Here is an 18,939-nt window from a genome sequence, read left to right as displayed (position 1 = left end):
TTGTGACCCAACCATAAAATTATTTTCATTGCTACTTCATAACTGTTATGTTGCTACTATTATGAATCATAATGTAAATATCTGATATGCAGGATGGTCTTAGGCGACCCCTGTGAAAGGGTCGTTCGACCACCAAAGGGGTCGCGACCCACATGTTGAGAACCGCTGCTCTAAAGGAAGAAAAGTGCCCCTGTGATGTAGGTAGGGGAGGAGAAAGAAAGGCAGGGAATGAAGAAAGTCCAAAAGTCAGAATTGTCAAAGCCAGCCCCTGAGGAGCAGCACAGGGAACACAGAGGGCCCCTCCGGTGTATTTCCTGTGCTGGGCTTGTGACGGTGACTGGGAACTGAGCTCAGAAGCTGTGGGATGACAAAATGAGCTCCAGTATGCATTCGCCGCAGACCAGGCACACACTGCACATGCAGCACATTTTGGTTGCTTCTGGTGAGAGTTGTATGCCAGATATTGGAAAGAAGTTCACCATACTACGCAAAAAGAGCTAAAAAAGACTGAAATTGCCACTGCACTAACGATATTTGTGTAGTGAATATTTGACAAGCCTTGTCTTGCTAAATACAAAGAAACAGTGAAGTAAAGCAATTTCTTATCATATGATGGTTGTGCATGGATATTGTTACCTACTGGGTTAAGTGCACGGATTCTGGAGTGAGCCAGAACTGATGATAAATTCTGCTTCTGCCACTTCTTAGCTGTTTAGCCTTGGGTAATTACTTAACCTCTCTAATCTTCAATTTCCTTATCCATTAAATGGGAGGTGAGAGTACCTACTTTTTTAGGATAGTGTACAGATTAGTGAGACCGTGTTTAAGAAACGCCTAGCGAATAGAAAATATAACCCTTACTGCAGTAGAGAGTAACATGCATGGTGTATATTATAATTATTAGAACTATGGCTGGCTAACTTGCCATATTAACCAGCAGTCAATATTGTCAAGTGTGTCGGTTTGACTCCAGTGTTGGCTTTGCCTTTTTCTGTGGCCCCAGACTGCCTTTATCTGTCTTTGGTCACAGAGGAGCCAAGTATTTATGAGTGTGAGGGGAACAAGGCAAATTCCTCGCCACTACAGGAAGATCAGCCCAAAGCATGTGGGTCAGTAATGTCATCTGCATCTCTGGAGGGTGGTGTTTCCCTAGTAAGTGTCAGGAGAAGAAGCCCGGTAACTGATAGCAGCCGGGAGCGCCCCACAGATGCTTCTGCAAGGAGTTAGACACACTGACATGTCACACTCCATGTGCTGGGCACATAATTGGCTGCTTTCTTTTCATTTATTTATGTCAATCTATAGTCTGAAACTAATTTGTTTCAACTCTAGGGCAATGGATGAGTTGACATGGAGTACACTCTTACCCCGGAAAATTTTTTCTCTCTCGATGGTTATAAATAACCTCCATGATGTTGTACTTGGCATGCTGCATGCAAATGGAGGTCGGATCCTACAGCTCATTAGGAAAGGGACGGAGGCTCGGAGCAGAGAGAGGACAGCGTGGAGCTGAAGCTGATAACAGTGGCCTTGTCCAGAATTGTGCCTGGGAGCTTTCTTATCTCTCTTTGGCAGGAGGTGCTGTGGGCTTCCTGTGCGAAATCAGGAGCGAACGCTGCTTTCCTCTTGTTGTTCGGCTTCCTCCCCCCTCAAGACAGTTCCCAGCACAGTGATTATCTTTGCATCTTCAAACATGGCACAATCTACTTCCTTAAGAGCTTGATGTATTCTTAAGACTGAGGCAAACTCCCCTCCCCCTAAATCTCTTTTCAAGTGCTATTATATAGTCAGGCTCCTAAATGACATTCTATTTTTATGGTTGCAATTACAAAGAGGGAAAAATAACAGTCCTCAAATTAGAAAACAGCCCAGAATCTGTCCTTTTTGTTGGAGGACTTTGCTGGGGCTTGTGCCCTCAGCCACTGCCCTTCGACTTAGTGGTGGGGGTGGGGGTCAGAGGTTGGCAGGCCCTAGTGAACTCGGACAGCAGACTGCATTTCCCTTGGGAAATGCCTAGACTTGCTTTACTCTCACATATTTCTTTGCATTTCCTGAAGACCAAGAGTATGAAACTAAGATCTTTGCCTAAGGCCTCTCTGATCTGTTCCCCTTCTTTAAGGGAAAAAGAATGAAATTAAAGACTTCTTTTCCAGACACAATTTCTGTTGTTTGATGTCACAATACCCAGTACACACACATGACCAATATAGGTGTACACATGTCATAAGCTCCATATGCCTGTAATGTACATGCATGCATTATATATACTCGTACGTGTGTTGAGCATGTGTAAAAGATGTGAGGTCAAATACTAGTTCAAGGTATGGAGGTTCTAGTCTAGAAAATGGCGCCCTGGCCAGGGCTGCTCAGTGGAGCATCAGCCCTCTCACTGAAGGGCTTTGGGTTCGATTCCCAGCCCCAGTCAGGGTGGGTACCGAAGGCAACTGATTGATATGTCGCTCTCACATCATTGTTTCTCTCTCCCCCCCCCCCTTTCCCCCTTTCTCCTTCTCTCCCACTCTCTCTAAAAAGCAATGGAGAAAAAAAATCCTCGAGTGAGGATTAACAAAAAACAAACAAACAAACAAAAAGAAAATGCAGAATACTAATATGAAAACTAGGGCAAAATAACGTCATGATTTTAAAACTTCATCAATAAAATGTCTCAAGTAAAGGAGAAAGTGTCTAATTTTTCTTTGGTTCCATTTTCTCTACTAATAGAGCACACTAATCAATAGAGTTGATTAGTAAAGAAAACTGCTTTCACTTATTTTACCTGATGATTATAAGATTAGCTAGGAGAAATCACAGAAATTCCTTAAGAGTGGTTACTCCTTGCCCTAGCCAGTTTGGCTCAGTGGGTAGAGCGTTGACCGGCAGACTGAAGGGTTCCAGGTTCAATTCCAGTCAAAGGCATTGTATCTCGGTTTCAGGCTCGATTCTCAGCCTTGGTCAGGACACATGTGGGAGGCAACCAATTGATGTGTCTCTTTCACATTGATATTTCTCTCTATTTCTCCCCCTCCCTTTCACTCTCTCTAAAAAATCAGTGGAAAAATCTCCTTGGGTGAGGATTAACAACAACAACAACAAAAAAATGGTCACTTCTTATTAATTCTTTTTAAATTTAATCTTATAATCTAACTGTAAAAATAGACATTTTAAAAACATTTGGAGGAAATATGATTTATGGACTGGGTACAAACAACACCAAGGAATTGTTGCTAATTCTATTGGGTGTAATAATGACACTGTTGTTATATTAGAAAATGAGCATATTTTTGGAGATATGCACTGAAATATGTAGGGCAAAAATGACATGATGTCTGGGACTTGCTTTAAAATACTTATAGAAAATAAAAAGAAATAAGGGATAGATTAAACAAATGTGGCAAAATTGTAATTGTCAAATAGGGGCAGTGAGTATATGAGGTTTTATTACATTATGTATTTTTATCACTATGTTTGAAAATAATAAACTAAAACAAATGAATACCCTTACTAGAAACAACATGTCAGTATCTCATACCTGTTTATAAGTTTCTACATGTTTATATGGTGCCAATTACCTGCTAGGCCCTCGCTTAATTATGAGAACAGAGCGAGTAAGTACCTGTGGCCCCTGCTCCCCTGCAGCTGCTGGCCCAGTGGGGCCTGGAAGCACTAAATGGCAACTTAGGAAGTGTGGGTGCTCTGGGGGGTGGGGGTAGGGGTCTCACAGGGCAGCGTGCCCAGGAGGGGAAACCATCTGGAAGACTAGATAGTTTCACATTCTGGAGTCCTCGGCTCCAGGGCCAGAGAGGAACAACCACAGAGCTTTCTCCTGGCCATTGCAATCCTGTCTTCCCTTTTTCTCACTTATTTTATCCTCTCATCTTCATCTCACGTAAGTCATGGCTGCCCTTGGCTCCTTAAGATCATCCCCTCTATTCTTTCTGGAAATTGGACTCTAAAAGATCCTCCTGGTTTCAAAATCTCCAAAATCTACCCAAAACATGTACAAAAGAAAGCCCAGAAAACTTTCTGTTCACCACAAATTCTAGTCCAAAAGGTAACAATACAAAATGCTTCAATGAGCCTGGCCTGTGTGGCTCAGTGGTTGAGCACCAACCAATGAACTAGGAGGTCACAGTTCAATTCCCAGTCAGGGCACATGCCCGGGTTGCAGGCTTGATCCCCAGGGTAGAGCGTGCAGGAGGCAGCCAATCAATGATTCTCTCTCATCATTGATGTTTCCCTCTCTCTCTCTCTTCCTCTCTGAAAACAATATATATATATATTTATATATATGTATATATATATATATACACACACACACATATATAATATATAAACATATATATGTATATATATACACACACATATATATACACACATATATACGTATATAAACACACATATATGTATATATGTATACATGTATGTGTGTGTATATGTATATATGTATACACACACACACACACTAGAGGCCTGGTGCACAAATTTGTGCATGGGTGGGGTACCCCTACCTGGCCGGTGATGGGGCTGATCTGGGCCACAGGAGGCCAGTGGGGGGAGGGGCCGCAGGAGGTTGGACGGCCTCAGGAGGTTAGATGTGGGAGCACACTGACCGCCAGGGGGCAGCCCTTGCATTGAGCATCTGCCCCCTGGTGGTCAGTGTGCATCATAGCAACTGGTCGAACAGTCATTTGGTCATTCGGTCGCTTAGGCTTTTATATATATATAGAGATATTTTTAATTTTAAAAATGCTTCAGTGAAATAGCCCCCATGCAAGTAAACAGAAAAATCTACACTGAAGTTAATCGGAAACAGAGGGCATGGCTGGCCAAGGGTGGCTGCAGGGACTTGAGTCAGGCTCCTGCAGGCACATCTCTCCAAACCTTGGGAGTCTAACAGATGCAGTTTTGAGGCACCTAAAATATCTCTCTATTTGCACTGTCTCAAATAAATTCATATTTAAATCTCAAGGAATGTTTTAAGGAGAACTTGCTATAGGCTCAGTGAGTGGTGAGAGCAATGAGGGGTCACAATGGTCAGAATAAGCTCTTAGACAAGACCACATTATGGGTGATGGGATTGTCTAGTCAGTGGTAGCTGCGTGAGTGAAGATGAAGGGATCTGAGTGCACATGGCATACCCCTGTGATACAGGGAGGATAACTCCGTACTTTCCTCTGTGTCTTTAATTTAAAAAACCTTGGCAAGTAAATTAAGCCATTTGATGCTTATATAATCCTGTGAGATTAACAAGGCAGGTATATTTAATTTTTAGTTTGCAGAATAGAAAACTTGTCATACAGTTAGGAAAAGTTGTGGCAGGACTAGGACCTAAGTCCCCTCTGACTCCTGATCCAACACTCTGAACTAACCAAACCAAAACCCAATTTGACTAGAGCAAAGGGCTTCTTAGGGTTGCGTTTGGAAAAGCAGGTGAGAGATGGACTGTGGATGGCCTTGACCATCAGACAAAAGAGCCTGAAATTTCTACAGTCCAGCTGTTAAAGCTTTTGGAACAAACAGGATTTCACTGAAAACCAGAGCAGCAGGGGTTGGTCTGACGCAGTTTGGTGGGTGTTGGAAGAGTGGAAAAAGCCAGCCGGCAGCAAGGCCAGTTAAGATACTAGTTTACTGCCAGTCAGCATGGACTTAAATGTCTTTTTTGTTGTTTGGGGTTTATATTCACGTAGGATGTAGGACACATAAAGCATAATAAATGAGCAGCAACTATTTACCAAATGATCTGCATAGCAAACCATATGAAAACAGAAGCTTACTGATAATAACGTGTCTGAGAAAACATGCCAACTTCCAGATATAGGGGGATAAGGACACATGTGTAATACTTTAATCAAAAAAGAAAAAACGGTACTCGAGTAGCTAGTTCAAAATAATAAAAGAGATTTCATGGACTTTTAGAATTAAAAAAGATCTTAAAGGTAAACAACTTCAAACCCTTATTTTATAATTAAACACTTGAGGCCTGAGAAGTTGAAGAGCTTACCATGAAACTGCCAAACTTGAAAAGAAATAGACTGAAATTAATAACTGCTCCATCATGTGTGTTTGCATATGCACTTAATTAGCCTGGAAAAAGTTACCTGCAATGGAATGTTCTGATTAGCAGCCAGCCTTTTATAGATGTGATTTCTTTGAGGTTTCCATTCATTAACGTAACTACATTTTTTTCTGTGTTTGCATATTTCCTCCACTAGGAGCTAATTAAAATCTAGATATTGAATTTTCTAATTTATGCATTTTATTTCATATTTAACATTTAGAATAGGAAGGACATTTGGAGATACATTGATGTGGTTTTTCAGATCAGGCAAAATATATTTGCTATTTTTAAGTTGTGAGAATGGATAATGGGGGAAATCTAAAGAAAAGAGAAAGTGTGCTTTTGTTGCCCGAGCACTTGTCCAATGATTTTCATTTCACCTTGGTCTGGACCATGCTGCAAAGCAACATAGTAATGACTTACTTTTTTTAAAAATAGGTATGACTTTTGCTCCAATAATGAAGAGTCCTTTATCCTGGATCCTGACAGCAACATAGGAAACAGAATTGAGAGCATCACTCAGCGCACGGCAATAATAGAAGGAAAAAATAAGGTATTCTTTATAACAATAAACATTGGAACACTTATTCTAAACACACACACTCAGCTCCCAGCTCTTGGTTTATTAGAACAGAAATCACTCAACTGCTCAAACAGAAGTCCAGAGAGAAGAAGGTACTGAGATACCTCTTCATGGAGAGGTGCACTGAGATCACTCAAATGGCGGTGTTCTCCAGCCAACCACCAGGCCCAAGGAATGAGTACGCTGTCCCAACAGAAGAGGGGGAGCTGCCTCTTGAACATCAGGCTTGTCCACATCAGTGGTTCTCAACCCTGGCTGCATATTCGAATACTCTCCCAATTATCATTACTTTTGAATCTCTGGGGTGGTGCCCAGGGTTTGTGAAAGCTCACAGCAGATTCTGGCATGTAACCAGGACTGAGAATCACTTCCACAAATAAAGTAGGGTAGCAATAAGCAAAAGCTGATATGGAATGTTCCCATTTCACAAAATATCTTGTTTTCCCCTCTGTCTTTGCAAAGGCAAAGCCTGACTAACACTGGGGTATACAAACACACAGAAACTCATGATTCTCTGACTTAAGAGATGCAAATCAAAACCAGAATGAGATACTACTCACACCTGTTAGAATGGCTATCATCAAAAAGACAAGAGATAGCAATGTTGTGAGGATGTGGAGGAAAGGGAACCCTCATGCACTGTTGGTGGGAATGTAAGTTGGTGTAGCGGCTATGGAAAAGAGCATGGAGGGTCCTCAAACAATTAAAAATAGAACTACCATGTGATCCAGCAATCCCACTTTTGGGTGTATATCTAAATAAAATGAAAATACTAACTCAATAAGATATACACACCTCTATGTTCATTACAGCATTACACACAATCGCCAAGATTGTGTTCAACCTAAGTGTTCATTAATGGATGAGTGAATAAAGAAAATACGGTGTGTATACACAACAGAATATTTTTTAGCCATAATAACAAATGAAATCTTGCCATTTGTGACAACATGGACGGATGTTGAGGACATTATGCTGAAATAAATCAGAGAAAGTCAAATATCTCACTTTATGTGGAATCTAAAGCAAACAAACAAACTCATAGATACAGGGAACAGATTGGTCATTACCAGAGGCAGAGGATGGGGATGGGGATGGATAAAGAAGGTCAAAAGGTACAAACTTCCAGTTAAAAATAAATAAGTCATGGGGACGTAATGTGCAGCATGGTGACTATAGTAGTAATACTGTATTGCACGTGTGAACGTTGCTAAGAGAGAAGATTTTAAAAGTCTCATCGCAAGAAAAAATCGTAACTATATATGGTGACAGGTGTTAACTAGAGTTTTTTTGTGTTTTTTAAAATATATTTTATTGATTTTTTACAGAGAGGAAGGGAGAGGGATAGAGAGTTAGAAACATCGATGAGAGAGAAACATTGATCAGCTGCCTCCTGCACACTCCCCACTGGAGATGTGCCCACAACCAAGGTACATGCCCTTGACTAGAATCGAACCTGGGACCCTTGAGTCTGCAGGCCGATGCTCTACCCGCTGAGCCAAACTGGTTAGGGCGTTAACTAGAGTTTTTATGGTGACCATTTGTAATATATACAAATATTGAATCATTATGTTGTACATCGAAACTTATATAATGTTGGATGTCAATTATATCTTATTTAAAAAAAGAGAGACTTCCACCTTTCCTCCCACAAAAAAACATCTGATCTCATCAGGGTCTAGCAGGCGCCTTTTCTGCCACTCCTGTACTATTCATTCTCTACTCCCCTAACCTCCACTGAGCCTTAGCAGAGCTGACACCTTGTAAACCATGTAAATATCAGTGGATCTCAGATCTGGTGGCTTTTTTTTTTTATTATTGAATTAGTGAAAAATACACATAAAAAAAACTGTGATTACAGGCATGGGGTAGTGATAATTTTAAAAGTAAAAAATAAAATTATCAAATAACCCCTTGCTGAAATGTCTATTTCTACTTGCATGTCTTGATTTGGAGTAGTCTGTTACCATGAATGCCACCTGCTGGAGTGTGATTATGCCTACTTATCTATTTATTCGGCTGTATTCTTTGCACTTGAAGGTGACAAAGTAGATGGCATCATTTTCTATGTAGGATTTGACAATAACAAGTAACATCTGAACTCATTGTGTGAAACTTTTTGACATATGCTAATGTCAGTGTCACTCTTAGGCTGACGGAAGTGGTTATCTCCATTTTAAAGATAAGAAAAACTGGGATGATAAGATGATTAATTCAAAGCCACATGGCTTAAAGTGGCAAATGCAAAGCTCAAACCAAAGTCTTCCTGTTCCCAAACCCAGGCCTCTGCCAATTTAAACCCATACAGAAATCAGTTCAAATGGTGACGGCTGGCATGATATTATCAGCAATCATTTGTCAAGGCTTTAGGAAACGTTTTTATAACTAGCAGCAGTTGTAGGTGGTTTAAAATTTTTTTCTCTAATACAAATGAACAGTAGTTTAAAATATTCCTGGTGTGTAACTATTGATGAGAGAGCCGTTTACTGAAATACTTAGGAAAGGGGAAATTCTATAAACTTGAAAGTTAAATTTGTGACTACATAAAAAAAAAAAAAAAGAAATTGCCTCAGGATAGAAATCAAGTTAGTTGTCACAAAGTACTAGAAGTTTTCCAGATGCCATTGTGTCAATTCAATTTGTCTTTTCCTGACCATAACTGCTGGATATTAAAACAGATCTTAGAAACTTAATTTATGTGGTAACTTCTAGTCCTATTTTGGTATCCTATCCTCAAAAATTCTCAATAGGAAAGAAAATGGAAAATGAGAAAGCTAGGTGAGGCCTCCAAGTAGCCTGCACCATGAAGTAGCGACCTGACTCCAGAGAGAATACCTGTGAGAAACAGTGGGAGTCGAGTAACAAAACTGGGGTTAGAAAAAGGAACTTCCCTGATTTACATGTAATTTTGTAGTGATGCAAAGGTTTTAAATATAGATTTCCAGACCCAGTTGGCACTCGTGCCATCCCATATGCAGTCAGGAGCCCTAGGACCCAGCTCCGGCCACTTCCTATCCTGTATAACGACATGCAAGCCAGTTCACCTCTCTGAACCTGTGTTCTCTCCCCCCAAAAATGGAGCTAGAAGTATTTGCCCTACCTAATTTGCCTGTTGTTATGAAGGTGATTATTATATAGACCTTATGCACTTCCAAAATTGACTGTGATCATACATAATAAAGACTATTTGTTCAACAGCTATTTGCAATGAAAAAAAAAATACTTTCTAAACAAAGTTTGAGATATATAGGTACATTTATATACATGATATCCTATTAGTAGCTGCAACTGCAACACAGTCTTTAAGTAAATTATTAATTTAATGTTTTAAATTTAAAAGAATTTACTACTTTTACTTTTAGCATGTATTAATATATCTTTTGTGTATGAAAAATTATATTTCATATAATGATGACAAAGGAAAGTTTTGCTATTTCAGAATGATTTGCACTGGTCTTCTCTTTACAAATGAAACTTTTATTTTCTGTATATTTTACAAAAGTAAAGTCCCACCTTAGACTATGTGCACTCTCCCCTATGGTCATAGCGCGGCATGCCCAGCAGCACACCCACAGGTCGGTGGATGGAGCGCCTGCTGGAGCACCTGTTCGATTTCAGGGACTTGAATTTTTTTTCTTTGTTTTGTTTTGCTTTTTTCATGTAATTCAAGTAAGGGTGCAGGGGACAATAAAATTCAGTTCCTTACTGGCAAGTTTTGGCCTAGATTTGTGAGAAGTGAGTCATCAATGGAGTTACTAATAGCAAACGTGGCATTTCATATTGTTTAAATGGGGCAGCCAGGCTATTGATTGGGTCTGTAGATATGGAGTAGGAAGTAGAAGGAACCCTGTGTTAGAAAAAACACACTCAGGAAATACCACAGCATTAGTTCTGGGAGGCTGGAGAACTGTGACAACCTTACAACGTTTTAGCTACATTTCCACTGAAATTGTTTTGAGGTGAGAATGAGAAATGCGTCCATGGTATGGGACAAACCCATGACAGAGCCCGAGATCCTAAAACAGGATGACAGCTTGTGTTGCATTTCCCACACACTCCCCCATTTTTCCTAATTCTCACGTTCCGTTCTCCCATCACTTGGCTCAGATGTGCCGCCCTAGGTTAAATTTAGATTCTTCCATGACCTCTCTCCATGTCTACTTTTATTTCTCTCTGAGACACTTAAAAGGAAACTATATTAGAAACATTCCGAGATTAAAATCACTGTTCCATATATAGATTTTTTGTAAATGAATGCTGGAGATTAGGCTGAATTACACATCATCCCATCCATCCCATTCCGTGAGGCGCAACCCTCATTGTAGTGGTGACTAATACTTAGCGAAAGGGAAGGAAGGAATATGAATAACTTCCAAACTTACAGTACCTGACGACAGTTTTTATCAGCATTCCTGAGTCATACAAAGGAACCAGAGAATGGCCTTTAAGAGTCTGTTTCTAGTGTCTAAATTCTCGAGGTCATGGCAAGGCAAGTAGAGGCACCCCCAAAGTCTGGTTTCAGAACTAAAAACAAAAACAAAAACAAAAAAACCCCAATATTGTGGCAAATGAAAACTAATTACAGAAATAATACGAGCATAAATTTTGGAGAATTTCTTTTGATATACCTTATAAAATAAGTGATTATAATTTCAAACACATTTCACAACTCAAATTCTTGGCACTTTGTCTTTTAAAGTATTAAGTTGATATTTGGTGTTCCAACTGTTATGTTATTTTTATCTTTTCCCCTTGGAACAGTCGTATGAGCACCAGGGTATGTATCTGTCCCTTTAACTCAGAAGAGTCCTGCATTGAAATGTACCTTCCTCTGTCCAGACAGTGTATACTCACCTACAGCTCACACTCGAGCTCTTTTTCCTGACCCTATAAAGTTTATACTTTAGCTAAAGATAGATTTTGTTTTTTATTTTTTTTATCTTTTAATATATTTTATTGATTTTTTACAGCGAGTAAGGGAGAGGGATAGAAAGTTAGAAACATCGATGAGAGAGGAACATCGATCAGCTGCCTCCTGCACACCCCCTACTGGGGATGTGCCCACAACCAAGGTACATGCCCTTGACCGGAATCGAACCTGGGACCCTTCAGTCCGCAGGCTGACACTCTATCCACTGAGCCAAACCGGTCAGGGCAGATTTTGTTTTTTATGCAAAATATGTTTTAATTTATATTCTCTGGAAAAAAAGAGAACTATCTAGAAATCAGATAGTTTTTAATAAAGTTGATCATAGGATACAAGTTTCATCTTATTTTTAATTTTTTTCACTCCTCAATCATATTTTCAAACTCTATAACACTGTATTGAAAACTAGCTTGCAGCTTATGTAAAATACTAAGAAAGAAACTGGTCTTTCTTGTACATAGTAGCATTTAGCTGATACGGGTTATCTCTGCTGACCAAAGGATGTATTCTTGAGGAAAAACCCAATTCAAAAAATAGAACTCTAGCAGTAAATCTGTGCTATTACATTTAAAGACTTTTAGGCGAAAAGCAGTTTGGTATAAAGATTGAGCATAGCCACTGGTGTCAGACAAACCTGGACATAGTTCTGCCCAGGTCTGTCTGTGCTGCTGTGTATGTTTGAGTGAGTCATGGAGTCTATAACCCCAGCTGCCGCTTCTGCAAAAGAGGGCACCTCTCAAGCTTCTCTCCTTTCCTCCCATGACTTTTAAATGGTGGGCGCCGGAAGCCAAAGGAAATGTCTACCCAGAATTCCTTTATTTCCCACCTCTTATTAATCTTAAAGATTAATAATCAAAATACGGAGACACCTGAGCTCCCTTTCATATTCTTCACTGTTTATCTGTCTTCGTGTGAGTGCTCCTCCGCAGGGGAGAGTAATATGTATTTGATCTCCAAGTAGGGACATTCTTCTCTGTCAACTTAAGGTTAAGAATATCCTTCAAGGTTAACAATAGGGATTGTGTCATATTCACCCCTATCTCGCTTAAAACACCTGGGCAAGGCCCAGTAAATGTCTGCTTAATTGAATGCCAAATGCCACATATTGTAGATACTTTCATTTCCAATCATTTCAGTACACAGAGGATATATGGTGTGTGCAGTTAAACAGATGCAACAAACAGAAGATGAATCATTTATGCAATCCTCACTGTACCATAGTGAAATTACAGAGCATTTGGAGCAATGAACTTGGCTAAAACATGAGGAGTATATTCTTAGTCTTCCTGATTTGTAGAATAAAGACAGAAATACCTTATTGAATAGGATATGAGAACATGTAAACTGCCTAGCACATTACTTAGAAACTCAGAAAAATGTCAGGATGTTTTGTATTCACCACTTTAGGAAGCCCACGGTCACATTTCAGCCTGCGTATTACCTTAGCCTGTCGGTCACTCAGCCACTCTCCTTCAGCTAGGACACTCCCTTTGTCTGGAAGCTTCAGCACAGCCGCTATCATTTCAAACCCAGCCGTCTGTGTCTTAGGAGATAGGCTGCAATAATTTATAAGTAATTAGATCAACACTTTCAAAATAACTTTAAATATGAAAAACTTGCTCTTTTGTTTTTCCTATCTGGTATATATGACTTTTCTGCAAGGTTGGGTTGGATTTTAAAACTGAATAATTTTTTTTCATGTAACTAATTTTTATCTTTAAAAGAAGATAGCAATGCAAGCCTTTAAGCTGTGTAAATGTGCGTTTCAGTACTTTTGAAATATCACAGTTTGTAACGTGCTTTCAAATTCATACACATTTGACTCCTGTTGCCTTTTTAGGGACTAATTTGTCAAATAGCAGCACTAAAGTCTAGTGAAACTATAGTGTGTTAATTTGTAACCCATATCTTCATTTCCTAGATAAGGAACTGACAGGCTGAGAAGTTAAGTAATTTACAAACACACACAATAATCTTAGCGGGCTTTCCTGTCTCCCCTGCCCCCCGGCCCCCCCCTCCCCCAGCACCCTTGGGACCGCAGGGCCACATTCTGTGAGCACATGAGAGCAATGGTTCAGCCAGCCGTTCTCTTCTGTCCTTGCTAAGGCTCCTGTTCCCAAGCAGCAGCCACTAGCTCAGGTCAGCCCAACCAAGGAAGGCCTCCGCCTCACCTGGTGCTCGCATTCACATGGGCTGACCACCTCAGAGAGTAGGACGTGCAGTCCCGCATCTCAGCCTCAGTTCTGTAATTGTAGCGCCAGCAGCATGAGATAAATAAGGCTGGAGCCCTCGTCCGAGTCGGATGTCATCGCCCCCGTCTCCTGAGGACCTGCTTTCCTGTTATTTTTCCATTCTTGCTGGGGCTCGGAAAGGGAGAGCCTTCTGGTAACCACTACTTGTGCAATGACTACCTTTGTTGAATGAATGAAATAGCTGAATCGTTTCAACCCTCAGAAGTAGCTGATGGATGTTCAAACGGTCCTTTGTCCTATCACTAGCTGAAATTTCCTTTTCTTTTGTAGACCGCTAGCTCCTTGGTGGTGGCTGACTCTAGAATTTCTGGAATCTACAGCTGCATGGCTTCCAATAAAGTAGGGACTGTGGAAAGGAACATAAACTTTTATATCACAGGTAAGCCACACACCTTATACTCACAAAAACAGCCTGGTGACCTGTCTCTCTTCAAGCCTTGTTTGCTTTTAGTGCGCTCAGAGATAGAGTGATTTTTGTTTAAAGAAAACACTCCATAGGATTGTTAAACTTTGAACAATTTCGTCCTTGCTCTTCGGAACAGTGCCATCATTGAATCTTCTAAAGAATAGTTTCCCTGCATTCTCTTTTAGAGCCATTTGTGGATGTCCGGCTCCCAGGCTGGATTGTGAATTTGGGATCTTGTCATGTTCATTCTTTAATTCCTTCAGTCCCTGGCACAGAATCGGGCACACAGTGGTTGTTCAAGAATAATCAAGGGGCCCTGGCAGGGTGGCTCCGCTGGTTAGACTAGCCCAGTGGTCGGCAAACTCATTAGTCAGCAGAGCCAATATCAACAGTACAACGACTGAAATTTCTTTTGAGAGCCACATTTTTTAAACTTAAACTATATAGGTAAGTACATTGTTATTAACCTAGTTAGGGTACTCCTAAGGCTTAGGAAGAGCCACACTCAAGGGGCCAAAGAGCCGCATGTGGCTCGCGAGCCGCAGTTTGCCGACCACGGGACAAGAGCATCGTCCTGTGCTCCAAACGGTTGGGGATTTGATTCCCAGTTGGGGCATATGAGAAACAACCAATTAATGTCTCTCTCTCTCTCTCTCTCTCTCTCTCTTTCTCTCTCTCTCTCTCTCTCTCTCTCTCTCTCTCTCTCTCTCTCTCTCTCTCTCTCATCAATAAACATATATTCCTGGGTGAGGATTAAAAAAAAGAATAATCAAGGAAACAAATTATAATACATATGATAACATTTTTTAAAACCAGAAAGCTAATTGTTTCACAATTTAATTTTAACTTTTTGGAAAATGAGACTCTCCTATAGAAATCTGAAGCTGAGCTTTGTTGACAATAAGTAATGTACTCTTTCTTGGTCGCATTTAAGAATTTTTAGCCTTAAATAGGACCGTCCTGCAAATCTTAAAACTTCCAAGGTACCCAAAGGGCACTCCCTATGTCCCTCCATGGGTACAGGAAGGAAGTAAGTAGCTCAAAGTATAAAAACAATTGCCTGGCTCCACACTCCCCAATTTCTGAGGAAGCCTGGGCAGTTTGCCAACTCTGGAAACTTCGCACTGCATGAGGCAGGCGGCAGGAGTTGCCTAGAGCTCTCCAGAAAGAAAGAATAGGTCTGGTTTCACGAGACCGCGTGGGCTGTCAGCTCACAGGGAGACTCTGGCGAGTCAACCAACCCTCTGAGAAGCTGCCGTGGAGACACCCTGAGAGGCTGTCACAGACCAGCGGAGCTGGACGAGATTCAGAGGCATTCTAGCCCTGCATTCTAGCCCTGCATTCTAGCCCTGCATCCCCCAGATGAGGAAATGGCTTTGGAGATGTGGGGAGGCACACAGCAGAGCCGCTCTAGACTGGCTCAGTCCTCTCAGATTCAAGAAGTGGGAGGGAAATCATCTTTGCATCCATTCCAAGTAGGAAAACCCTTTCTTTCAAGGATTCAAATAGCAATTTCACACAGATGCAATCTCAGATGATTTGGACTAATTAAATACCAAGGTTTGTATTGTCCTATATATTTGGTTGGAAACAAGTTACCCGAATCATAGCCACTGTATGTGTGATTTAGAGGACAAAAGACTGAGCAACTCCTGTTCTGTTCTGAACAGTCAATACGTTTGTACAAGTTTAACAGCACCTGCTGGTAGATAGTACCGCTCGACTCTGCAGCGGGCACTTGCAGAGGTAGCAGTGAAGCCCTGTCTTTCTAGAAAGACATTTTAACACCCAGGGAACAAAGAAGAAAAGTGTATATATCCTAGTATCCAAAGGTTTGTGCAGAAGTAATGTGATGGACAAATTGACCAATGGTAAGCCAATGCCGTCCAATTGAAATATAATGTAAGCCACATATGTAATTTAAAATTTTCTAGTATCCAGATCTTTAAAAGCAAAAAGAAAAAAGTGAAATTAATTTTACTTAACCCAATATACCCAAAATAGTATCATTTCAAGATGTCATTGACATTTTAAATATTATACTACTTCCGTTTTTAACTTAATTGAAATAAAGACTTGAATGAAATTCTTCAGTCACACTAGCCATGTTGTAAACGCTCAATAGCCACATGTGTCTATGGGTTCTGTACTGCACAGTGTAGCTGGAAGCCTCTGAGATGAAAGCAGGATGCGAAATGCCCCTGGATTTGAGGGGGCACTGAGGGGGATTCACATCTGAACAGGTAGAGAGAAGATAATCTCGCCCTGGGCGTCCACATTCTGTCCACACCCCTCGTGATCAGTCTTCCTTGGACCTAGCAGTGTGCCCAGTGACAGGTGGTCTGACATCAGGAGGACAGACCTAGCGAAGAGGAAAGAGTCTGAGACCTGGAAACAGACTTGGGATCACCTTTACAGGGAATTCTGGGATTCCCAGAGACCCCAAGAAAGATCTAGAAGTGGGGTTAGCATAGACTCTGAGTGGACATGCCCACTTGGCTCACAGACTCTTTACATTGTGAAGAGGGACAGCCAGACAGAGCATCCAAAGGCCAGGACAGGGAGCCCCTCTTGCTGAGCCTGAAGGCAGTACTGGAAGCGCATGCTCACGGAGTGGAGGGGAAGGGCATGCTCATTTCCATATCGTTCAGCACCCCGGAAAGGTTCACTGGTGCCCAGCATGAACTGCGGCACCAACATCTCGCCTATCCGTCCCTCTGAGTCCTTCCTTGCTGCAGCATATATCCACGCGGAGAGGTGCCCATCAAGCTAATCAGCTGAATTCAGAAATTCCCTCTCACCTCCCACCACTTTATACAATTAATAACCATGGGGTGGCTGAGGCCTTTCCTAGATCTCAAGGCTTGTCCACAGAAAAGAGCAATGAGAATTCAATTCAGATGTACCTACTAGAAGCTCTCGCCATGTTTCCTCTAGGAATTCAGGAGCCTTAATCTTAAAACTGAGCACAAAGCCAGCCAATCAAGCCTCCATTTCCTGGAATATAATTTCTCTGAATTCTTGTCTACCAGTCCTGAAAAGTTCTAGTTGGTGATAAGATTGGTGATAACAGATTCATTTGCTTACGCGCATTATTTTAAAACTAATGATTATCTTTTTCTAACTCAAATTTTTGTCGCGAGACTTACTCTCACAAGAGCTGAGACTGAGTACTGCTCGGTACGTTGCACCTCACGTGTCTGTTACCTGTGTTTCTTCCTGGTCCTGGTGCAGGCGATGCTTTAAGAGGTCTGGCTGAGATTTAACTGCTTTAAATCTGGATCTGGATTTGGATCTTTATTGAGCCTCATTTCCATCATGTTGCCCCTTAAAGTACAATAATAACTTACAATTGCCTTCCAAACTGATGAAAAGTAGTTACCTGTGGCCACTAGAACCCTCCACTGCTTTGACACTGTACTGTGCCATTATGTGTACACGGTAGCTACTTGAAGAAGCAAAACTTTCTAGTAACCACTCACTGTCTTTTTAGAGAATGTTATTGCTATTCTCCATTAGAAGAGAAGCCTTCTTTACCCCACCCTGACAAATGAGGCACCTTTCATCCCTTTCATTTCTATGCTAGTCTCATGGACTCAATTCATGTGCTTGACCAACCAAGTCTGAATGTCTACCCCCTTTGAGAATAGATGACTCACCTAACCCTAGGTTGAATGTCTCTCCTCTCTCCTGAGTAAGCATTGATTCTTCTCCTTGACACCTCATAAGCTGCCATGGTGTGAAACATGTTAGATAGATGAGCATTAGTTGGTGCTGATGGTGCTTGTACTGAATCTTCAACGGATACAGTACAAGGGGAAGATTTCTTGTTTTCACTCTGAGAGTTAGAAGGCAATTCTTTCTTGGGGTTGTTTTTGTACTCAGGCAAAAAAAAAAAAAAAAGAAAATCAACATGAATTAAGGAGAAAAATCCCTCTGGATTCATTAACTCATTTTAGGACATTTTATTTATTATTTTCTATGGATTTAAAAGAGAATACCAAATGGGTGATGCTGAGAAATAGGTAATCATTTCCAAGAGGCTGTCTGCTAACGTCCACCAAATTAGCTCCAGTGACAGTGCCCCCCATGTGGGAAATGGGCCTCAAACCTACTTGGTTCTTTTCTCTTCGTGTGTGTGTGTGTGTGTGTGTGTGTGTGTGTGTGTGTGTTTGCTGGCACTCAGCATGACTATGGGTGTGTTAGCAATTACCGAGTGTGAAACAGGAACAGCACTGCCTTATCTCCCTGGCTTCCCAATGTCACTAAATGCATTTTATTTTGAGATTCCTGGTGGTGCTTGGCAAAGATAAACAAAATCTTCCATCAGGAAACCTGTGAGCTAATTTCCACAGGAAGTTTCAAATCACTGAAGTAAATAGAAACTCTACTTGCTCTCAATGGTGTGACTTGGGCCCACTTAGGTTCTAATACCAGATGAGACTTCATAAATGGAGTCTGTGGTCTTTAAATAAATGCTTTGATTGCAACCAGTACACAATACTTCTGTTCTAGTGTGTGTGTGTAAGAGTTGATGGCTGCTGTTTTAATCCTTATGCTTGGAAAATGTCCCAAATATAAAATGACGCTAAGCTACAGGGGCTATTTCTGACATCTTATTGTTATCTTAAAAAATGATTGTCAGCTGCTTCTGCATCTTCTGGCACATCCTTAGGTTTTCATTTTTAAAGCAGGAAAACCTCCACGGGTCTC

General features: G+C 41.0%; 1 protein-coding gene across 2 annotated transcripts in view; it reads left to right on the top strand.

The window, feature by feature from the left end:
• FLT1 (fms related receptor tyrosine kinase 1) overlaps positions 1–18,939 on the top strand; it is a 204,800-nt gene that overhangs the window by 88,616 nt on the left and 97,245 nt on the right. The window contains exons 11-12 of one of the 2 annotated variants that reach the window (XM_059684051.1): positions 6,497–6,611; positions 14,091–14,199. In XM_059684051.1, coding sequence (XP_059540034.1) covers positions 6,497–6,611; positions 14,091–14,199 — 224 coding nt within the window. The remainder of the gene's footprint in view (positions 1–6,496; positions 6,612–14,090; positions 14,200–18,939) is intronic. The other variant, XM_059684052.1, reaches the window with a different exon arrangement.

The sequence above is a fragment of the Myotis daubentonii genome, chromosome 2 (genome assembly GCF_963259705.1).
Source record: "Myotis daubentonii chromosome 2, mMyoDau2.1, whole genome shotgun sequence".
Taxonomy (NCBI): Eukaryota; Metazoa; Chordata; class Mammalia; order Chiroptera; family Vespertilionidae; genus Myotis; species Myotis daubentonii.
Note: the sequence above shows the minus strand (reverse complement) of the source record. Positions and strands in the feature narration are given on the sequence as shown.